The sequence below is a fragment of the Hydra viridissima genome, unplaced genomic scaffold (assembly GCF_058129835.1).
Source record: "Hydra viridissima isolate aposymbiotic clone 2 unplaced genomic scaffold, HvirCarnegie_v1 scaffold_15, whole genome shotgun sequence".
NCBI classification, from domain to species: Eukaryota; Metazoa; Cnidaria; class Hydrozoa; order Anthoathecata; family Hydridae; genus Hydra; species Hydra viridissima.
In genome coordinates, this window is record NW_028324314.1 from 9,831,714 (window position 1) to 9,855,381 (window position 23,668).

General features: G+C 29.6%; 3 protein-coding genes across 4 annotated transcripts; 1 reads left to right on the forward strand and 2 right to left on the reverse strand.

Moving 5' to 3' along the window:
• Positions 1-36: 36 nt before the first annotated feature.
• LOC145200100 (lipid scramblase CLPTM1L-like) lies at positions 37-5,281 on the forward strand. Of its 2 annotated transcripts, XM_080074418.2 has the most exons (16): positions 37-232; positions 444-541; positions 1,726-1,918; positions 2,365-2,550; positions 2,717-2,834; positions 2,934-3,028; positions 3,247-3,331; positions 3,590-3,693; positions 3,770-3,838; positions 3,924-3,974; positions 4,063-4,145; positions 4,218-4,252; positions 4,421-4,476; positions 4,640-4,684; positions 4,818-4,933; positions 5,152-5,281. In XM_080074418.2, the coding sequence occupies exons 1-16, from the start codon at positions 77-79 to the stop codon at positions 5,270-5,272; spliced, it is 1,611 nt and encodes a 536-aa protein (XP_079930544.2). In that variant the 5' UTR covers positions 37-76; the 3' UTR covers positions 5,273-5,281. The 2 variants fall into 2 exon arrangements, with proteins under 2 accessions (XP_079930544.2, XP_089928915.1); XM_090072789.1 differs by lacking the exons at positions 37-232; positions 444-541 and having other exon boundaries at positions 1,779-1,918; positions 2,420-2,550.
• Positions 5,282-9,221: 3,940 nt separating this feature from the next.
• LOC145193053 (cilia- and flagella-associated protein 20) lies at positions 9,222-13,958 on the reverse strand. The gene is made up of 7 exons (XM_080070439.2): positions 13,728-13,958; positions 13,434-13,513; positions 12,914-13,034; positions 12,695-12,817; positions 12,007-12,072; positions 9,739-9,849; positions 9,222-9,525 (listed from the first exon to the last, which is right to left on the reverse strand). The coding sequence occupies exons 1-7, from the start codon at positions 13,809-13,811 to the stop codon at positions 9,520-9,522; spliced, it is 591 nt and encodes a 196-aa protein (XP_079926565.1). The 5' UTR covers positions 13,812-13,958; the 3' UTR covers positions 9,222-9,519.
• A 7,246-nt stretch (positions 13,959-21,204) lies between these two features.
• LOC149878570 (small nuclear ribonucleoprotein Sm D1-like) lies at positions 21,205-23,477 on the reverse strand. Its single transcript, XM_090073367.1, has 4 exons — positions 23,333-23,477; positions 22,233-22,309; positions 21,624-21,812; positions 21,205-21,499 (listed from the first exon to the last, which is right to left on the reverse strand). The coding sequence occupies exons 1-4, from the start codon at positions 23,344-23,346 to the stop codon at positions 21,408-21,410; spliced, it is 372 nt and encodes a 123-aa protein (XP_089929493.1). The 5' UTR covers positions 23,347-23,477; the 3' UTR covers positions 21,205-21,407.
• Positions 23,478-23,668: the final 191 nt, after the last annotated feature.

Sequence of the window (23,668 nt, forward strand, 5' to 3'; positions counted from 1 at the left end):
TTTTTGTTCTGACATTAATTACTAATCGAGATAAAAATAAAAGAGGTAAATTAGTTTAAGATTTGTTTATGAAAAAATGGCAACGTTCACCTTTACGCGATTTGTAATTATCATATTTTTAGGATATATTTGTAATGCAATATATGTTATTTACCATTTATTTACAACCGAAAAATGCTACTCGAACTGTATTTCTCCTGCTTTCAATATTTCTGATTTTGACAAATTAAAGGTGATAAATGTTAAGTTTATTTTTGAAAATTATAAAAAACATAGGTTGTTAAAATTTAGTCCTAGTTTATTGACATTCTTATAAACTTTTTTTTTCACATAAATATTCAGGCCTACTTAGTTGACATGTTGTTCTTTAAGTCATAAAAAATTGCAATTTGTTTGTTATTGGAATGTATATGCTAGTAAATTGAATTTAAAATCTTATGTAGGTATCATTTTATGTGAGTCGCTCAAATGAGGGAAAAACTTCAGATATGAATTTGGTTTGGGACTCTGGAACTAATTCAGTAACTCATTCATTTGATGAGTAAGGTGCTTCTTGTGTATATTATTTAAAATCTTTTGAAATAATATGCACAGCCATTATCATTAATTAAAAGATTTTTTAGAGAAACAAGTTCAAATAAAAACTAAAAAAATTTAAAAGACCTAAAAAAATTTCTTAATTCTTAGTTGTTTTTTTTTTTAGTAAACAGAGAGTTGTAAGAATGTATGATTGCTTCTGAGGGGGAAAGAGAATTGTAGTATTTAAGCTTTATCTGCCCATAATTTTTTAATTTCGTGCTATAAAAGTAGGTAGAAAAAAGTAGAGCTGTTGTCAACTATGTGGGTAAAACCCTTCAAACTACTAGCCTTAAAAGAACCTTGGCTTTTTTTAAAAATAACTTTTTTACTTTTATAAAGGAAAGTTAGTTTATTTATTTGTTTTTTTTATTGTTAAAAATTAGACGTTTTTGTGCAGAATTCTACCTTTGTTAGATCAATAGCATATTGAAATTTTGGACAGTTAAATATGTAAATGCCTCTCTATGCCTTACAAAAAGTAATTTATCTTCAACAGCAGATCTGAATAAAGATTTTTTTTTTATATTTGCACAAATTACCTTATATAAATTTCTAATGGCAAAAATTTGTTTTTGCTGATGATGAGAATAAAAACTTGGACACATTATTTTTAACTTGTAAATATTTTCTTTGAACTTGTATCAAAGAAAATGTTTACAAGTTAAGCGGATCCTAAAGTAAAAGAGTTTGATCCTTATCCAGCTGTGAAAATGTGAACAGAGGATATAAAATTTCCCAAACAAATCAAAAGCATTATCCTTTGTTGATATAAATCTCATTATTAGGCTTGATATAATTGCTAAAGTTTTTTGTTTGTGGAAATATGAAAATATGTTTGCTACATGAGTTTTAATTTATTTTAAAATTTTACTCTTACAAAGATGTATTTTTAATCAGTTTTAGTCATAAAAAGTGCAAATATAGATGTGTTTTTTCAATATTACATAGCTAAATTAAATAACTTTATCTTAGTTTTATTATCAGTGAATAATTACAACACCAATACCTCTGCCATTCAATTTATATTACTCAAGACTATAGATTATGGGTAAAATCAGTATTGAAAAATGATCAGGTTTTCATTTCTTATTGATAAGGTTATTTTAAATTATTCTTTAAAGCCTATACTATAACATTTATGTTTAGATCAATAAATGTTACATTACCATTTGCAACCCGGCGTAATGGTTCATTATATGGTTATATTTTTGTCCATCCAATTGATGTTTCTCCATTTTCTATGCTATACAAAAAATCAACTTTTCAAATGCATGAGCTTACGCAATATGCTATCCCTAAAGATAAAAGCTTCAATTTAATAGGGGGAAACAAAGAAAATGTATGTTTTAATTTTTCTTTCTTAATTAAAAACAGTATTTGTAAATTTGTTAATTTTAATGTTATTATTTTCCTATTCTTTCTATTCTTTCTTTAACTGTCACTATTTTGATAAATAGTATTTAGTGCCGATACATTTAATCATTTACTTTGCAAACAATCTCTTTTTTTGTAAATTTTTAACAAATAAATATTTTTTTATGAGCTAATTATAATTAGTTCTGCAGTTTTTCACATAATTAACATAGCCAAGTATTTTAAGCACAGCAAGAGTTCTCAGTTAATAAGTTTTTCAATGTTCCAATCTGTTCACAATGAAACTAGATTTATGATAAGAGATTTTTGTTGAAAAATTTAAGATTATTGTAACTATATACTTATGTAAGTTATAAAAATTTCATTTTAATAATTAAAATACATATACAAAGTATGATTTTTTTATTTCAGTCAAGTGATATTCCTATTTCACATATGCACTCAAAGTTATCTATTTATTTGGCAGTTTATGATGAATCAATTGGCCGCTATTCTATCCCAGGGGATATTCATCATTTAATTATTGTGAACAAAGAAGGAATATACATGCCAGTGTTGTACATAGACAAGCTAACAACTTTGAGTAGAAATTTACTTGTGAGTTTTTTCATAAATTACATTTAAAATAATTGTTTGGGTTTTCTCCTGTATTGTTAAATCAAAATATCTTGTATATAATTGTGCTCATTTTTCTAATATACTTTTTGTTTTTACTATTTACAATATATACTACTATTATTAATTTTACCACTTATCTACACAGGCGATAGCAAAAGATACCAGCAAGCTTCCATTGCAGCTCTCCTTTAAGCCAGTCTCGCTTGGTCGATTAAGAATATGGTCATCTGTAGAACAAACTTTGGTAAAAATGAAAGAATACGGTAAAATAAAATTTCTTCTAATTAGTCTGGCATGTTCCACTCACACATCATTTGTTAGGATTTGTTGTTCTTCATTGAAGTATCAATTTTTTTTACTAGGTTTTACTGAAGATGATTTAGATGACATAAAGGGGATATTTACAGACACCAACTTGTACTTTTTAGCAATGACATTTACAGTAGCATTGTTTCATGTATGGTGAACAAATTTATAGTGAAATTTTTTTTTAAAGTACAACTGTATTTGAAGAAACCAGTACTTAATTGATAAATGATTTTGCAACATAAAAATTTAAAAAGGTCTAATTTAAATGTAATTATATTTGAAAAAAAAAAAAGAGATTTCCACATTTTAAAATGTTGATTTTAGTAATTTAAAACTGTAATTATTTGCATGTTAAATTTTTTTCAGACATTGTTTGATGTGTTGGCTTTCAAAAATGATGTAAGTTTTTGGAAAAACAAGTCATCAATGGAAGGGATGTCAACTAGAACTGGTTACAATTTTAATTATTTAGATTTCAAACAAATATAGTTTATGAAGAAATAAATTATCAACCTGTAATAAATCTCATTTTTCGGTTTTTAAAATAAAAAGTAAAAACTTTAATAAAAAGTAAACTAACTGTTCAGAGATTTAAAGATACATGTTTCATTTGAAGTTAAAAGAATCTAAGAATTTTTAGTTCTTGTTGTATAAAAATTGTAAGTGCTTCATAAATTTGCAATGGTTTCTATTTGTACATTTTTTTTAGTGGTATGGAGAAGTGTTTCAACAAGTATTATATTTCTCTATCTACTTGATGAAAAAACAAGCCTCTTGGTGCTGGTTCCTGCTGGAGTTGGGACCATCATTGAGGTAGTCAGTTTGTTTTGTTGCTGTTAAAGTTATTTTATTATGTAATATATGTTCTGTAACTTATAGTGCTTTCTAGTTTTGGAAAGTGAGCAAAGCATTGAAAGTAAAACTGGAGTGGCACTCTTCGAAATTTCCTAAAATTCAGGTATAATTACACATGTTGTTTATTGTTTGTATCATTTTGCATTTAAGATAAAGGTTTTATTTTTCTTTACTTTTTTTAAATTTAGTTTGGCACCAAATCAAAGTCTGAGCAAGAAACTAATGAAATAGATGAGCAGGTTAGAGCTGATTAAAAAGATTAGTGTTCAAGTACCTCTTTAATTGATTAGTGAAAATTAAAAATTTTTTTTTTTAACTTCTTTTTAGGCAATGCGATATTTATCATATGCTCTTTATCCGCTATTGTTAGCAGGAGCCGTATATTCATTAATATATCAACCACACAAGAGGTCGGTATTGTTACAATTTAACCTTTCTAAGGAAAAAGTACTTTTAATAATTTAGTGCTTTTTGTTATTTAGTTGGTACTCCTGGCTCATAAGAAGTTTAGTTAATGGTAAGAATCGTATGTAAAAATCACATTTATCTTCAATGAGATTAATGTGAGTTTTGTGTATTATTTGAAAGATTGATATTAGTTAATTTTTCTATTTTTAAGAACAATTTTAAAAAAGTAAGAAAATTGTCTGTTTGTTTTAAGCAGTATTTTTCTTCTGGTTTTTAGGTGTGTATGCATTTGGCTTTTTGTTTATGTTGCCACAGTTGTTTGTTAATTACAAGGTTGCCATACGTTTTCTGCTGTTTTGAATAATCTGCATTAAAGTTTGTTTTTCCCATTGTCCTTCATTGATCTACATTGTTGTTATAAAGTTTTGTTCATTTTTATCCTGAATAAATGTACTTTTTATGGAACTTTAAACTATTTTCTTTTATTGCTTTTTAGTTAAAGTCAGTGGCTCATCTTCCCTGGAGAGCATTCATGTATAAGGTTAGTTTTATTTTAAGGTATGTAACACTTTAAAAGGTATAATTTGTAGGATTTCGATCGTAATCGAGCAATTTTTCGTTAAAATCGATTATACTCTTTACTTATGTACCACTTCAAATTTATCTTCTCTCAGGCTTTCAATACCTTTATTGACGATATTTTTGCATTTATCATTGTTATGCCTACTGCACATCGATTAGCTTGTTTCCGTGATGATGCAGTGTTTCTTGTTTACCTTTACCAAAGATGGTAGGATATCCTTTTTTTTTTTTTTTTTTTTTTAAAAAAAATATTTTGGCTTTTTGACTCCAATACAAATCTCAAACATATGCACAAACTCTTTACGCGTAGACATTTACCTAATTTCCATTACGATTTTATGACTTTTAAAAACAAGTTAATAACAAGAAATAACGTAATTAGTTACACAAATCAGCTTATGGTACTGAATTGCTTTTTAAATTTAGGCTATATCCTGTTGACAAAAGTCGCACTAACGAGTTTGGAATGGTATTTGATGATGACCATTCAAAAGGTACGACGAAAGATGTTCATGCAGCTAAAATTGAGGATAAAAAAAAAAAATAGTTATTTTTATTAAAATAGTTTTTATTATAATAGTTCAAGCCATTCGAGGTTTCTAATGACCTGATAACGAGTTATGAGTTTTAAATAGTTTTTAAACTTCAAACGGCGTTCAACCGATTCCTTGCTACTCATAATAAATCATTATCAAGGATTTCAATTAGAACTTCCTGTGAACCATCCTCAAGAATCTTTAAGTTATCTCTAAATTTTTTTTTTCTTTTTTTCGCTGTTTTTTGGAGGCTAATAGCGATTCTTCTTTTCGTTATTATTTATGTGGAAAGATTTTTCATCGCAATTACTTGATCAGTATAATCAGTGTGGCATGTTACATCAGATAAAATTATTTGGTCAATAACATTTTTTAATATAGCGATTCCTAGTTAATGTTCAGGTACCGAATGGAAGCCGAACTGACCCGGACAGGTATCGGGCCCCGATAAGAGCAAAAAAAAAAACTTTTTTGTCGATCCCTAATCGAGTTAAACCCGATAGCACCGATTTATAAGATTTTTCTAAAAAGACTAGACTGTTTATTCAAAAACTTCGAGTGATGCAAAGCATACGTTACTTCACATATGCTCCGAGAGGCTAAAACCCCAACATGATGTTCTGAAGAAACTCTTTGGGGGGGAGTGATATATACACATCCCTGGTACCAATGCAAAAACTGAGATGAAACTAATTCGTCCGAGAAAAGAACATCAATTTTAAAATTCTCATTTTATCAAACATAATCTGTAAATGCATTTTTTACAGCATTCGTAATACTTCTTTAAAAATGAGTTCTGAAATCATCCTTTGATCTGATAATAGCACATGACATGAAATTTTTCAGCCTATAATGCATCTTCTAATAAGAATCAATCACAAAACTATATGAACATAAAATTTATGTTTGCATATTTCTGTTATATCTGTTGCAATTTACAAATGTTTACTGTTGTAGTCCACAACACAGAGTTGCATCAATTTCCCATATTCAGGATAGCTGTTTGCTCTTTTGTATCGCTCCCAGTGAGAATGAAAGCTGTGATGCAGAGATTCAGTTGCTTGTTCACTAAACTTACCAAGAGGCTCTTTTCATTTTTAATGAACTATGCAATGTAATAGAATACAGCATGAACTTTGGGAATCACACTTACCCTTTCGAAGACTGTAAATGAGTACTAAAATTCAGTAATTGTTAGGGCGTAGTTCTCATCAAGAAATGTTCCAAAACAGGAAGAAATAACATTTCCAAACTTTCTCAGTGTGTTAATGATGCCAAAAAATTGGAAAGCACAATTCTGTTCAGCAAGCCTTTGAACCACATCAATGTTACCTCCATGAAAAGGCTGGATTTCGATGTAAAGTGCAGTAGGCCATTTTTCTGCCTTTGACCACCTGTCTTACAATACTTTGTAGAGGAGATTCACAACACCCAGAAGAAGATGTTGTCCATGGGTGGAATCAAGTCAAACATAAATTCACTACTTGACAAAGAGATAAGGGGCTCATGGACTACATTTTTTGCTTTTTTCATGTCTTTTACATCAGCTTTGAAGGCATCAAAGTAATTTCGAAAAGACCCAAGTGTACGAAGATTCCCACAATTTTCCAAATTTCGCGAGTGTCGCACCATGTGCATGGGTGACTATTTGCATGTGGCTGTAAACCACAGAAAATATTTGCCAATTTCAAGTCACATGACACAATAAATGAAACATTTTCAGGGCGGATCAGGGTCAAAAGTTTCTTGACATTATCATAATTTTCTGATACATCTTCAGCAACTGCAACAAGAAATTGTTGTTTCACACTGCTGTCTGCTGCAGTTTGGCAAGTCAAGGTCTTTTTGCGGGGTGAGCATGGAATGGGACTATTTGGATTGAGCTCTTGAATGCCCAGACCGGTTTTAAAAAAGCCACCACCATCATCCAACCCCAGCTTGACAAGATGTTCTGAGTATATTTGTTTGTGTCAAGATCGCATTTTGAATCTCTTTCAGATTATCGCAGTGTACAACAATTCGTTGCCTTGTTTTTGTTTAATCCAGGGAAATGTCTATTGTACCCTAAGAAAAATAATTGTTAAGTTGACTTCCAAATTGCATAAATTTAGCACTATAATTTGGTTCAACAATTGGTGATTTTTTAACTTGATTCAATGTGGTGGGAAGTTTTTTAATGCATGATTTAAACAACCCTGTATTTGACTGAACTTTCACTAAATCCTCTGCAGCCAGCTTTGGTTTACTACCAAAAAGGTTTTTTGAGCAAGAAGAATATAGAATTACATTGAAGTATTTTTGTAATGAATAGTGGACATATTTAAAATATTAGTTGTATTTACTAAAACTAAGACTTTGAAAAAATACCTTTGATAAGTAACTGTCAAAAAGTAAGTTCAAAAACATTCACTTATGTTTAACAAATGCAGATAATTAAAACATACGAAATATGAAAAGTATAACTGTTGCTGATTTTCAACAAATTTAGATAAATAAACATTTTTGAAAAGTTTCTTCAACTTACAAGAACCTGGTCACACCTTGTAGACCTAATATTACTTCTTTTATTTCCAATTTTAAAACAAATAACTTGTATTGAAGCAAAAAAACAAAATGTTTTCTATTTTTCTCAAGCCCATCTCATAAAATGTTGCTGAGTGATGTTAGCTTAAAGCTTTACCTTGTGTAAGAGGAAGAGGTCTTCCACCCTTTGCCTGTGTGACTCTGATAGTACCATGTGGTAAAGCATCTTTACAAGTGATAACTGAAGATGCAATTTGTCCACCTACTGTGGGATACAATTGTGTGCCTTTTCCAATTACTGTCAAGCAAACTGAACATCGTCTTTCAAGTATTGCAGGTTAAGAAGTGTTCAAATTTTTCAAGGGTGTTTTTCATTTAGCTTTATATAACCAATTTTGCGAATCAGACAACCACAAATATGAACCCTTGTATTGGGGCGAAAGACTATTGTAGAAAATTGAAAAAGAGTTAGAAGATTGATATTTCCTCCATTGTGCTTTCTTTGAAGACTAATTCTGTAACTGTCACAAATGCCTTCTAGCAGTTGCATCATGAAAGTCAATTTGACACAAATACAAAGCATACACAGTTTTCATGTGATTTTGCTGTATTTGGGATTTTCAAACCAGCGAGTTTTGTTGTCACTTGATACGCAAACTAAATGAGCAACCGAAGTTTCCCAGAAAATCGATAAAAACACCATTTTGAAAACTCTACTAACTACCACCAGAACAAAATTTATGGTTGGTATAAAGTTCGATTTGAAAGATTTTATGGAAATTACTTATATATGCAAAAATAAGAAGTTGTTTTATTATTCAATGCGTAATTTTATTCAATGCGTAATTAAATGAGAATTTAAAAAAAATAAAAAAAATTTAGGAGACAAAAAACTTCGTAAATCATATTTCTATTATCAAATCAAAGGTAAATTTTTATAATTCAATAGAATTACTTACACTGTAAAAATGCAAAATATATGAAGCTATCATTCATACTATGTTATAGACTGAGATTTTTAAAAATGATTTTTTTTCGGACGAAAAACTTCTATTTCAGTTTTTGCATTTTTGATATTAGGAATGTGTATATATCATTCACTCCAAAGGGTTTCTCCGGAACATCAAGGTGGAGTTATAATCTCTCGGGCCATATGTGACTTTGGATTACAGAACAAAAAGTATGCTAGTTAAAGGTTAAGATGTAAGACAACATCTGACGTTTGTGGAATTATCAAAAATAATTTTAAAAAATTAAAATTTTGATATTTCCTAATAGACTTTTCGACAAAAAACTGGTATGTTTTTAAAATTTGACTTTTGGCATAGTGAAGGGTTCATAAAAGAGAGCCAAAACTTAACTAAAAGTCAATATTAGTTTCATCCATTAAGGGAAATTTGTGGAATAAGCGTCTTATAGAAGCAAAAGAAGACAACATTTTATGTAGGATTATATAAGATGCATTTATTATATACAAAGCCTTTTTTTTGCATTATCCATCGAAACCATAAATAAAAAAGCTTCTATCGTTTTTTATGTCAAATAACATTAAAAAGCAACAAAATTGTTTAAAAAAATGAAGCAAATCAAGTTTGACGAATTATTGACAACTCAGTGTTTTATTGACATAATTTTAGGATAAATTAGACCTAAGCGTAAAAATATTTACAAGTAGTAAGTATTCAATAAACAAAAACAAAAATCACACAATAAAATATCAAATATATATTCTTTGTTAAACCTAAAACGAAAAACAGAAATGAATTTCAAATAACTTCCAATAAGTTGGTAAATAGGATTTAAAATGACCAATTCTAACATTAAAGAAAGAAGAACCTAAAAAAACATTTTTAGTATCTTTTTATTATTTATAGTAATTGTAAATGCATTGCAAAAAAATAAGTATGACTGATTATTGTTAATCAAAATATTTAGTTTTGAATGAACTTTTTACCTTGACTTTATTTTGAACAGGCAAATATAGTTTGAACTCTGCCGGTAGTTCATCCTCTGAGTAAAGTCGATCAGAAAAGTATACTCGTCTGATGCGGCAATTAGCATGAATCTATAGTAGAGCATAATTAAATTTTAATTATTCTTATTAGTATAAACTATGTATAACAGAGTGTTCCTTAATATATGGGTTCAAAAAAAGGTAACTAAATCAGAGATCCATATCAATTTGATCCAATTTATAAAAAATTTAACATAACCAAATCTAAAAATTTTAAAGTTTGTAAAATTCAGTTTAGGCTTTATGCTAATTAATGCTTAACTGATTGTATTCATTACTTTGTTTGTGTGAAATTTTCGTTTTTTTCACAATTATCTTTGAAACCAACTAATTAATATGATTAAAAGTGTATTAAATGTCTTAGTTAATTGATTCTCTATCGAATGGTATATAATTCAAACTTGTTAGGTTAACCAGTCTTGAGTAATTATTAATTCAATAAGAACATACCTCTATTTCTAATGTAGCAAAAATATACAGTCAACTAAAATTTAATGACTTAAGTTGAAATATCTCAACAAAATGTTTTCCGAGCAATCTAAAACTTGGTGGTTGATTTCTTCCAAACTATATAAGTGTTCTTGCGAAAATAAAATTAAGTTATCTTTTTTATATCTTGAGTTATTCGCATTGGTAATTATTTGGTGAAGTAAAAAGACAAAAAAGGGCAGAAAAGCTGTTTCAGACAATGTACGATGGAAAATTGTTGGTCTGCTAAAAGATAAAACAAAAAGCCAACGAGAAATAGCTGGAATGTGCAATGTTTCGCTTAAATGTGTACAAACAATGTTGAAAAACCACAAGCTACATAATGATGTCAAAGATTTAGAAAGGCTTGGTAGGCCTTTAAAGCTAACTTCAAGAGACCAAAGCTATCTCTATCAAAAAGTTAGACAAGACCCTAAAACTTCTTACCACGAACTTGCTGAAGGGTTCACAAATACACCTGGTAACTTTAGTGTTAGTAGATGGACTGTACAAAGATGCCTAAATAAGAAAGGCTTAGATTGCTATGTCACTGCTCAAAAACCACTTTTGCGTGTCTCAGATCGCCTAAAAAGATTAAAGTGGTGTAGAGAAAGACTTCACTGGTCTGTAGAAGACTGGGCCAAAGTCATTTTCAGCGACGAATCCAATTTTGAGGTGATAAATCGTAAGTAAAGATTAATCATCAAGAGGCTGGCTGGTAAAAAGTTCAAAGAGCATTTTTGTGTACCAAGGATACAAGGTGAAGGAGGATCGGTTGGAATATGGGGATGCTTCTCCCATAAAGGCACAGGGTCATGCAACATTTATAACGGCAGAATTAACCAGTACAACTACAAAGAGACCCTCGAAAGTAAACTTTTACCAACAGCCAGAGCTTTTTACGGAAGACAACAACAATGGATTTTTCAGCACGATGGCGCAACAGCTCACACTGCAATCTCGGTTAAAGAGTGGCTTGATTGGAAAAACATTACGGTCATGCCTTGGCCAACTCGTTCTCCAGATCTCAATTCCATCAAGAACACTTGGTCTTGGATATCTTAAATTTTTGTTTGCTTTAAATTTTAAAAAAACATAAATAAAATCATATTAAAAATCAAGTGACTCTATATTTATGCAACCTACTATATATCAAACAAAATTGTTGCAATTATCTTTTATGAGGTTTTCTCTTTTAAGTTTGTTTATTTGGGGTTACAATATTCTGCATAATGAATCAACTGCTTGCAAGATAAACTGCTTTTACTTTTCAGTTATGGTGCTTGCAGAACAGCCATTTATTAGTCAATAGCCTTCAACAATTCTCAAATCTTGCTTAAAATCTTTTTGTTTAGGCCAGCAAGTAAACTGCAAAGTTAGTAAATATTTGTCAGTATTTGATAAAAGCTTTGTTTGTTCCATGCAAGTTACCATTATATCTGTAGTCATCTCTCTGATGTTTTACTTGAAGAAGCTCAAAACAGACCCTCTATCTCTCTCACATGTGCAACTTTTATTTCTGTTAAAATTCATTGTAACTTTAAAATTTTACTCAGTGATTTGTGCGTTTAATTTCAAATCAAGAAATAACCAGTTTAAAAGTATAAATAAAAAATTGTTAGACTTTTTGTCCTTAAAACTGTCATGAATTTTAGTTGCCTTCATTCAAATTTACAAAGTTATATATCAATTCTAATTATGATTCAGTATGTTTTTAATTTACAGAATTATCAAGTTCACCTGTACACGAAGTGTTTCAATGTAGTTGGTACCATAGGCTCTTCTGGTAAAATCAAGCAAGTTAAACTGTAAAAAAAAAAGACAGCATTTGACATAAAAATACATAGACTTCTGCTCAAAATGATAAATCCATTTTCTTTTAGTATAAACTTAAATGGTTTTCTATCTAAAATCTAAAAATCTAAAAAAATTATGAATGCTGAATATGCCCAGATTATTGGTTTATATATTATTATATATTATTATATATTATTATATATTAGTATATATTATTTTGGCTTAACATTACAGTTAGATTGAGATTTTTATAGCTCATAGAAGAGATAAGAAAAACTAAGTGATAGATAGTTGTCATAAAACTTGTAGGATACCAGATCTTAGTTATCAATATTTTACATTAATATTTTGTCTAAAACTTAAATAAAGTTGAGATAAAATATACTACAACCATATACTAAAACAACAGTTTGAGTATAAAATGGTCTTTTTTTTGTTTAAAGTTTTGCTCTTCGATTAGTATAATATAATATTAACATATGATATTAGTATACTAATTCATTAAATGGAAAGACTTTAAATACACAAATATATTAAAGTTGTTTCTAGTACATAAATGTAGAATCCATACACTTCTTCACTATACACTTATTTTAATTGACTGACCCTAACATATATATGTGCAGCTTACCTGTATTTGATTCCAACCATCATCTAACCTCATAGGCATTGTGCATATAAAAGGTTTTACTCTAGTGGTAGATTGATAGTTAGAGGCACGAAACCTTCTTTTGACTTTCTTGTCATCTAATACCTAGTTTAATAAAAATAATGCATTTTTGAATTTATTAGTTGATGTTTGAAACAACAGTAAATACAATAAAAGATGAAAATAAAATGTTAAACTTACTGTAACTTCAAAGGTAAAATATTTCTTTAGATTTTTTATAATCATAACTAAAAATGGAAGCTTTATACCAAGAGTCCTCCTCTTAGAAGTTGGATCATTTGGACACTCTATGTAAGTAGTACTAAAAATGAAGAATACAATACGATGAATATCATTTAATCAACTTATAAACCACGAAAACATTTAAAACCATCCTAATAAGAGTTACCACACCTTAACAATAAAAAATTACAACTAAGAGCTAAATACCAGTTTACAGGTAGTAAAAATCTTAAGGCTTGTCACTGGATTACCAAATGATTTAAAGTTAATAACATAATTCTCCAAGTGTAGGAGATTTTTTAAAATCAGAGAAGACTAATTGAAAACAAAAACAATTTTTGATAATGAATTTTAAACTTCTATGTCAAAAGTACCATTTTTATAAGTAAATTTTTAATAACTTAGCTTTTATTAGAAAAATTATTATGATATGTAATTGGCTGTGACAGGAAACTAATAATTTATAAAACACTTTTACCTGACATTGGTGCCAACTATTTCAAGAACAAGAGACTGTATGTCATTATCTGTGATTCGTTTAATATGCCCATTTCTTACCTGAGACATTAAAATTATTATATCATTATATCTTTCATGTAAAATAAAAATTACCATTTCAATTTCTCACTACAAAAATTCAACTAAAGCAATCAGTAAGTATAAGTAAAGTTTTGCTAATAAAAAGACTTAAGTTAAAACACACCAAAAAACAAAACTATAAAATGTTTTATAAATGATAAAACAAAAGTTAAATTAAACGTTTGCTACTTACTTTTTTATCCCATATTTGTAGAGGTTTACTTCCAATACTATAAAGAATCGATAAAAACCCAGATTGAAATGTGTTTTTAAACATTTTTGTTTTTAAAAATGTTTTTTATATTTTAACTAATAAAACCGAAGCTGAAATAAGATCAAGCATAAATTTTATGACTCAATGATAGAAGGAAACCAAGAAGATTATGGTAGCTATCGTCAACGGTCTCGTTGATTTTTGTTGTTTGGTTACAGCCTCTACAAAACTTGTCTCGCTTTCAAGAATGGGGCGCCAAAACTCTGCGAATTAAATTAGTGACATGCGAAATAAAATCAAATTAGATTAGGGTAAACCGACCTATATCTAGCCGCGTCCTAATTCTGGTCAATTTTTAGAAAGCCTCAATGCTTTAAAGTAGTAAGTCTATTAACCTTACTTACTTTAACTTAGTTTAAATATATAATTTTAACTGCAATTTTTTTTAAAATATATAGATTTGCTAATGCTTTGATAGCATGCTAGAAATATTTGAAATTTTTTGCCTCCACACACTCGGTGCTTGATGTTTTTAAAGTTTTTTTAATTACATTCAAATATATATCTGTATATACCCAGATATACCATATATATGTATATTCTAGATTTATTAATTACAAAGATGATAATATTTATTGTAACGCCTTTTGTGGGTTTCATTTCGTTTCCCTATTTAATTTCGACTGTAATCAGCTGCAACTAAACCTCACTTCTAAAAGAAAAGTATGTATTGGTTTTGAATTGTTTAAACAGTAGAAAAGATAACTTTCATTTGAGCAACACATCTGTTTGCAATGTAGCGTTCTAAACAAAATTAAGTCATGATGAATGTGTTGCAGTTGGTATTTTGTCCAATCAAGGATTAACAAATCCCTAACTTGGTAGAAGATTTGGTGTGTCTCATACAACAGCCGGTAGGGTTCTACAAAGCTTTGTAGAGACCAATCATCACGCTAGACGACTTGGCCAAGGCAGACCACGAGCTACAAATGCCGTGCAAGACCGATTTTTATCGCTTCGAACACTGAGAGAACGGTTCACTACTGCACGATGTCTCCAAATACAACTTGCTGAGGGTCATGGAACTGTTGACTTCGTGCTTTAAATTTACCACCTTGGGCAGCAGCAACTGGTCCCTAATTGTCTGTTGACCACCGAAGAAACAGACTGGCTTTTGCAAGGAGGCATATGAATCGGTAAATACATGATTAGGGACAGGTCTTATCTACAGATGAGTCAAGGTTTTGCCTTGTAAGTTCTGATTGCCGCCCAAGAGTGTACAGAAGACCAAATGAAAGATATTTCACTTGTAACACTCGAGAAACTACTTTATATGGAGGCGGCTCATTGATGGTATGGAGCGTAATATCTTTATTATTGATAGTGGACGTCTGACTTCTCAACGATACATGGCAGACATTTTAGAATCTTTTGTGGTACCTTTTGCACCGTACTTTGGAGATGGGTTCCTTCTTATACAGGATAATGCTAGACCACATACGCCACATATTGTTACTGAATACTTAATATTAATATTCAAGCTTTGGAGTGGCCAGCTTGCAGTCCAGATATGAACCCAAAAGAGCATCTTTAGGACATAATGGGACGCTGTGTTAGTAGCTAACATCCACCACCTAACAGCCTAGACGAGCTGCGACAAAGTCTTATCTGCATGTGGGAAGTTATCCCTCAAGAAGTGATTAGATGTCTAATTGAAAGTATGCCATGGCGCTGTCAGGCTGCAATAACATCAAGTGGTGGTAACAGTAGTTGTTTGATAAGTCAAAAATGATTCAATTTAAACTTTTTAAAATTAAAATATCCGTGAACTAGAAATGCTGTTAGACATCATTATCAGGCGCGAATCCAGAAATTTGTAACTGTGTGGCCAAATTTTATTTTCGATAAAAGATCGATTTTTAATATTATTTCGCAGCATTTATTGATTGAATAAAACATCGGTAACGTATAACAAGAACCATTGTGGTCATGGCAGGAATCTCTAAAGTCAAAATCCGTAAATTACGGCAGACAAATTTAAATTTTTAGGGATATTCCTTAAGCGAAAAAACCAAAAACTAACGTGGCTGCCGTTAAATTTCAATTATGTGGCCATTGCCACAATGGCCACCCCTTAGATCCGCGCCTGATTGTATGAATGCTTGTAAAGTTTCAACATCCTTTTCTATTCTTAAAAATATATCAATGTAAAACAAATTAATTAATAAACTGCAGAATATATGGAATATGGATAAAACAATCATTGTTTTAGTGTGTAATGTGTAATGTGTGTAATTTGTAATGATTAACTCTCTTCCACCACAAATTTAAAAAAATGGGTCACTCTTTAGCTTTTTAATTGAAAATGCACCAGAAGGTTTGTTGGATTGTTTCTGATTTCTCTAGTTTACCAAATCACTTCCAAAAATTGGTTTTGACAGACCTCAAACAGACCTTATTATTTAAGATGGTTATGACTCATACAACATTGTAAAGTTATTAGATAAAGCAGTGGTAAATAAAATACATATTGTTGAATTACCAGCTCACAATTCTAACTGGTTTCAGGCTTGTGATCGAATGATATTTGGCCCACCCAAGAAAACTTACAGAAAAGTATGTGAAAATTTGATTAGTAATTTTCCTGTTACACACAGTTTCAAAAGTAAGTTTTTGAGGATTGATGAAACAGGCTTGGAACGAATCAATCACCCCAAATAGTTTTATATCAGGTTTTTGAGCTTGTGGAATTTATCCATATAATTTAAATATAGTTCTAGCTCAAACTTACATACCTAATTTTTTATACATAGAAAACAATAATTTATTGTCAACATGCATGGTATTCTTTTAGGATGAATCCAATATAAATGAAAGAAGAGCTCTTTTAGGTACCGTCTAAAGTTTAAAATCGAGACACATGAGCAGATGAAATTAGACCAGCAAAACTATTACGTGAGACTATTAGGTAATTAGCAGCAAGTGATTTGTTTTGGCGGTATGAGATTTTATTACATCTATTCTTCACCCTTAGTAAGTGTTATTAAGCTGATCAACAGAGTTAGACTCTTCAGTATTTTACATCGTTTGTATCGTACAATGACCTCTTGGCATTTAGAACTAAGATTTGAATTAGAAGAAGAAAGAAATCGATGTGATCAACAACCACCTGATTGTATATCCTCTCCTGGAAAGGTAACAGTGTAAACAATCTAATTACTCAATGCATTTGGTAAAAACGATAATTGGTTGCAGTATTGGCATCAAAATATTTGCTGATTACAGTCAAATATGGTATTCTAAGATTTTGTTTTGAATATTAAAAAAAAATTCTTGCAATACTTTTTACATATCACTGAAAGAAAAAGTGATAACTAAATACTCATAAAACAGCAAGGTTGAATAATAAAATAGTACCACTCACTGGTGCGACCATTCCACATCATCGAGCGTTTTTTCTATTTCGTGCAAATACTCTTCTAAATTTCTTTGAAGAGCAATTAGGGTTGTTAACTTACTGAAATTCAAATCCTTGTCCATTTAAACGTTTCCGTGACACAGTGCATTGGCTCTACATCTAGTGTGTTTGCATGTACGATTTTACTTTGCTAAACTATTCAAACGACAATGTTGAATAGAATAATTCAAATATCAATTTTAGAAATGTCAAAGAAAATTCTTTGAGTCACTTGGTGCAGTTCAAAGCTTAAACTTTGTCTTCAAAGTTGCTTTATTTTAAAAAGTATAAACGTTTATTAAAATTGATGGTTTTTCTGAAATTAATCGACATAACTGCATATTGTTGATTCATGCCATAATAGACCTTACAAAGCAATGTTAAATCAAAAATACTTTTTTAAAGACCCGGGGATCTATTGGGTTTAAAAAAAGCAAATTCGGGTTTAAATTTTATTTAATCTGTAATTGTGAGGTGGTTTTCAAAGAAGTAAAGCCAAGGTAAATAAAAAACCAATGTGCTGTCGTTTCACGTTCATTTAAAAGTGTTTCATTTTCTGTTTTTTAAAATTAATTTTAGGCATAAAAACCAATTTAGAAGTTTCTTAATTATTTGCAAAACAGACCCGTTGAAAGCAACTAAATCAGTCGTGACTGAAACTGCCAAACACTAATGAAATGTTTGCTAGCAAGTCTTCGGTCTTCAAAAATCTTGATATTTTCAATATGGACAATGAAGAGAAGTACGAAGGTGAATGTCAGAACTGAATCCAAATTATCTGAAAATCCAGATAATAAAAACAAAATTAGTTAATCACGATTGCCCAAAAGATGAATTAATTATATCCAAAAAATATTAGTCTGCTCTGTAGCAAACAATGTCATGAAGTGCCTCTTTGTCAAGTGTCTTACTAAGAATTAGTTAGTATTGCTAAAAATTTAAGGGTGAGTAAAGCTTTTGAGTTGTTCAAGATGAGTTTGTTTGGCAACATTAAATCATTCTCTGATCATTTCATTATTATTTTAAATAACATTCATCGTTTTAGATGGCCACACAAGACTGAAGCGTTACGTACTCAAGGAAGCGACAAAAGTGCAATCCAATAAATACGGTTTTTCATTTAGATGTATTTTAGGGACAAAACTAATTCAAAAAAAGGAACGAATTGATTTACATTTGCGGGTCTTGGGTCGTTTAGTTCTAGAACCCAAGATTTCAAAAGAACGAACTTCAATCTTCCAATCTAGATATATTCTAAAACTCTACGCCGAATTAATGGCGCATGAACAGCTGGAAAACACAAACTTATAGCATTCTGACAGGCAAAAGTTTCGCTAAAAAATTAACTTGAGCTGTAAGGAATCGCGTGTGCGCTAAGAATGTGTAGAAGAAAGAAACTAAGACTACGATAAAAACAAAAAAAGGTTCGTTTTATTTACATTTTTCCAATAAATTTATTTTTTGTTTTAATAAAAACTTTATGTAAAAAAGCACCACTATATTCATATGGGGTCTTTAGTATAAATTCTAAAAATGAGACCTCATTCCAAACCAAGTGGGCTCAACTCAGATTAAAAAGAACTTCGTTGAATTGGTTTATATCAATAACATAAGCAAATGCTGAAAATTTCAGCTCAAAACTTTAGAGAATCATGATACACGATCAAATTTCTGATTCTTCCAAAATGTTTTAACTTTAGCAGCAAAAACATGCTTTGTTCTTGCATTAAAGCTCTATATTTTTAAAGCGAAATTTCAGAAAACATTTTTTTTTAGATGACTCTGGACTTTCTTTTGTAAAACATGAAATTTTTTAATGCCATATTTTACTGATGACCTATAAAGCCTAAAATATTCAAAAAATTAAAAAGTTAATTATTTAGGGGTTAATATGCAAAACAGTTTTAAAAATATCTTATCTTTTTTTTTTAATAAACAGCAAGTGCAATTTTAAATCTAACTTAATGTTGCGTTGAAAAACAATAGGGATCTCCATGAAAGTTGAAATTATCAAGAACTTGTGTACTTAAGATGTTAAGTAAATCAAAATCAAACTATCTGTAATCAGAATTTAAAAGGTCTACTTGGGTAGACTTCAGACTTCATATAATGTAAGTTTTTGCTGATATCCAACTGACCAACAGGAAATTAAAAATAATTTAAAAATTTATATTTTAAAATAACTTAATTCAAATTTATATATTGATAGCCATTTACTTAAGTCACTCTTTACATGTTTTATCTTTTTGTTACTTTTTAGAATCTCTCAGAATGATCAGTGTTGCTGTTGCAAAGGAGTTTGATTTAACACCTGGACATAAACTTTGTACAGAATGTCAAGATTGTGTTTAAGAAGAAAACAAAACAAAACAAGATTATGAATGTTATTCATGTAATCACCTATTGAATAAATACTCCTAAATGTGTCAAGGAAAGAGACAGTATGTTTTAATCCAAGCTGAAGGTAAAAAACAACATTTTCAAGAAAGCCACTTATAAGTCAATATAAAAAAGCTTAACTTAGAGTTTATTAAAAATGTTAATGATCTCAAGATTGGGTTTTCTAAGTTTTTTGAACTTAGACCAAATTGGGGATACACCAATTTGGTCTAAGTTCACAAAACATTGGATAAACAGTCGAGCAATATTGCATCCTTTTGTTATTTACGTTATGGAAGAAAACGAGATGAATTGTAAAAGTGTCTGCATCATCGAGGACCATCTATCAACATGAACGAGATACTGAGGTACCTGCAGAATGGTATTTTTGGATATATTACACAGAAAGAGTTCCTGTGGTGCCGGAGGCTGTCAAGCAAGTTGTAGCAATGGGAAACTTAGTGTAGATAGAATATAAATGGAATACATTTTGTTCAAATGATGCAATTATATTACATTGCACAAATTTTAAGTTAGAAGAGCCTTATACTACATGTTAAAAAATTCCAGAAACAAGAAACCACATTATTTTATACCATAATCACTAACCACATTTGCAGTTTAAACAAATGTAAATGCTTCATTAATGTAGCAGACCCATTGAAAACTACTTGCTTCTCTCACCATGAATTTATGTAGAATGTCTTAATAACACAAAAATATCTCTAGTTTCTTTATTTTTAATGTATTTTGTGCAAAACTCAATGTTCTGATATGTAAACTTTACAATGGGTTCCTACATTTTATTTTTTCTGAAATCTCTATAATAAAGTTTAATAAATTAGTAGAAAAAAAGTTATTATTAAAAACTGTGTCTTAGGTTTTTGGTGGTTTTAAGTAAGGACAAATCTTTGTAGCAGGAGCCATTTTTAAGATTCCACTATTACTAAATTATGTCATATCAGTAAATTTCTAAAAATTAGCAAGCCAACTAAATATAAAAACTAAAAGAATACATCTTCACTTCTAAAATTGCTCATTTTGAATATTGACCCCTCAAGAATATACTTTTTAACTTTGTAAACAATTTTTAAATTACCAGTGTAAGTAAAAAATGGCATTGAAAAACTCAATGTCTTATAAAAGAAAACCCAGAGTTATTAATCATTAAAAAGAAACAGGCAAACAAAAGAACAAGGTCCTCTGAAACTTTGTTTTAAAAATACAGAGTTTCTAAGTATATATGTAAAAAATTTTGCTACTGAAGCTTTTACTTTTTTGAAGAGTTGGAAACTTTAAAAGAACGCTCATATACCAAAAAAAGTTTTGAGCTGAAACTTTTTGGATTTTCTCTTCTCATTAATACAAAACAACCAAGTTTCTTTAAAATTCTAAGTGGCTCATGTTGAAACTCTAAAACTTTAGTCCATTTGGCATGGAATGAACTTTAAGTAAAATAATTTTAATTGAAAGCTTTGCTGCTTAAGCATTTGCATTAGAACCTAATCTGACATTTAAAATTGGTGACAAATATTTTTTGGTGTTTACTTTCTACAAGCAAAGAAATCAATATTTGATTATAGAATAACTTTAATTCCTGAATAAATAAAAATACCTCTCTGGCTCATAATTCTTCTCAATAATTTTCCTGTACAAACATGCAAAATGATCAGAAAAAAATGCATTTTGTAAAAAGTATGGATCTTGAAATATCAAAGAATGTTTTTTCAGCATTTGTTTTCATGATTGATCCTTAAAGTTCAGAAACTACTCAATGAGTAACTTTCAACACAGATTGCTGCAGTAATTAGCCTCTGAATAGTTTAACGTCTTCCTGGCCCAGCACCTCTTGGACCACCACGACCACGTCCTCTTCCTCGCCCTCTAGGACCACCACGACCACGTCCACGAATGCCTGAAAGTTTTACAAACTCTTAAATAAGCTTATCAACAATATATTTTGTATGACTCAAAAACTAAGTTAGAGAATTTATATCGAAAAAATTGAGTTCTCTAATTTAACTTTCTTAAGTACTGACCTTTTTCACCTCTGGCTTTAGATTTAGGTTCATCATCAACTAATAATGTATCTAGTGGCAAACTTTCAGGCAATATAAAGTAGCGAATATTATTTCCACGTATACTCAAAGTCTCCAACTGAACTGGATCCTTTCCTTTTAATGTCATTTTCACAGCTTTTAAATGTGTATTCATACTCATGTCAACACCTTAAATAAATTTACATGGTAAATAACTTGTATACAAAGCAACATATCACATAACACAGGCACACAAAACAATTTTGAATTAAAATCATTTCACAATATCAATTATAATAAAAAAAAATCCATAAAACCAATTACAATTAAAGTCCATATTCAGATTCTTCTTAATTTAGATGGTTAAACTAATGGTTCTTACAATGTTACAAAATTCTAAAGTTAATACTATCACCAAAAAAATATTTAAATAACCTAAAGTACTTTTAAAATTCTACAAAAATATTTTTGGAAAAACAAAAACTACGCAATTAGATCCATGTTGAAACAAACTAAATTCAATAAGCTTGAAGTGCATAATTTACAGAGCAAAAAACAAAAATGAGTCTGTTTTTGGTTGAGACATTTATAGGCTAATAGTTTACTTACCTGTGATAGTTCCATGTGCAACTGTTCCATTCTTTAATTCAATAGTAACTGTCTCATGACTTAATTTCATCAGAAATCTAGTTTAGAATAGATTCACAATTAATGAAAAAAAACTAAAAACAAAACAACAAAAAAACAATAATGAAATAAACTGAAATTGTGAATTAATCACAACTTTTAAGTTAAGCTGAAATATCTTATTATATATTTCTTTTATTTATAACCATGGCCACCATGGCTGGACGGGGAAGATTCCCGGGGCCCCGTGTGTGTACAAATAATTTTTTAAAGTAATTTTTAAAAGATTTAAATAGTTTTGACTTTTAAAAGATTTAATTCACTTTTATTTTTAACTTTCAATGACCAGAGTACGCTTCTATTGGTCCTGGTCATATAATCGATCATGAGGGCCCCTTAAGAAAACTTCCTCAGGGCCCCAGATTTCTCTCGGTGGCTATCTTTATAACTAATCTTTAATTACTTTTAAGATTGTATATAACTTCAAGGTTTTAATATCAATAACGAGCAATCAAAAAAAGTTACTGAGAAATAATTATATAGAGCCAAAATTTGTAAACAGAAAAAAAAAATTCATTTTATATAAGATAAACATTTCAAAGTAAAAAAAACCCCTCAGTATGTCATATATTGTCAGTGTATCTTTAGTATGAAGGTTTCACATGTGAAACTCAGGGGGGTAAATTTCACTATTGTAATTTAAGTATTAAAATTGTAACTAAAACAAAAAAAATTATAGATTTAACAAATATATGTCAACCAAATTTTATTACTAAGTTTATCTTTGAATAGACTTTGTGGGACGAATGGTTGACTTAGTTAAAATACATGGTCACTTGTTCTTAATTTATTGTATGGGATATTTTAGTCAATATTTTGTTTAATTTTAAATTTGCTACCTAGGAGTTTTAATTTCTGAGTAAAACATTGTTAAGATCAGTTAAGAGAAAGCCAAATTGAAGTCTTTCAAAATTAAAAAAAGTCAAGATTTCTTAAACCAAAGTATTGATTTTATTTTTGTTACTACAATAGAATTAAGAATCGCAATATAATTTAACCGAAGAAAAGGCATAGATTTTTACCTAACAAGCTTCATATTGCAAGCTATTGATGTAGAAGATAAAAAAAGATTACTTTCAACTCAGTGTAAGAGCTGTTTTCCAAAATTTAATCCGCCATGAAATTATAGCTAGAATTGACTGAACTTCCCGCTTTGTTTAATAACAATTTACTGACCAAATTTCTAGGAAGAAAATATAATTGTTTTGTCCTATTTTATGATTTAAGTAAGTTTATTAAGTACAGTTTCAATCAGAGAACTATGTAAATTTCAGTTTATTTGTTATTTTGAATTTTTTATTTTCGATTTGCTAATAAATAAATAATTTCAACATGATAAACACGCAAAATATATAAAT

Excerpts from the sequence above, each read along its gene's own strand:
- LOC145200100 (XM_080074418.2), top strand. The coding sequence starts at position 77 with ATGGCAACGTTCACCTTTACGCGATTTGTAATTATCATATTTTTAGGA. Across the intron at positions 233-443 it reads CTGATTTTGACAAATTAAAG|GTATCATTTTATGTGAGTCG; the intron begins GTGATAAATGTT and ends AATCTTATGTAG. Across the intron at positions 4,253-4,420 it reads CATAAGAAGTTTAGTTAATG|GTGTGTATGCATTTGGCTTT; the intron begins GTAAGAATCGTA and ends TCTGGTTTTTAG.
- LOC145193053 (XM_080070439.2), bottom strand. The coding sequence starts at position 13,811 with ATGTTTAAAAACACATTTCAATCTGGGTTTTTATCGATTCTTTATAGT. Across the intron at positions 13,514-13,727 it reads TACAAATATGGGATAAAAAA|GTAAGAAATGGGCATATTAA; the intron begins GTAAGTAGCAAA and ends TTAATGTCTCAG. Across the intron at positions 9,850-12,006 it reads TTGAAACACTTCGTGTACAG|ATTCATGCTAATTGCCGCAT; the intron begins GTGAACTTGATA and ends GCTCTACTATAG.
- LOC149878570 (XM_090073367.1), bottom strand. Across the intron at positions 21,813-22,232 it reads TGCACATGGAACTATCACAG|GTGTTGACATGAGTATGAAT; the intron begins GTAAGTAAACTA and ends AATTTATTTAAG. Across the intron at positions 21,500-21,623 it reads TAAAGCCAGAGGTGAAAAAG|GCATTCGTGGACGTGGTCGT; the intron begins GTCAGTACTTAA and ends TAAAACTTTCAG.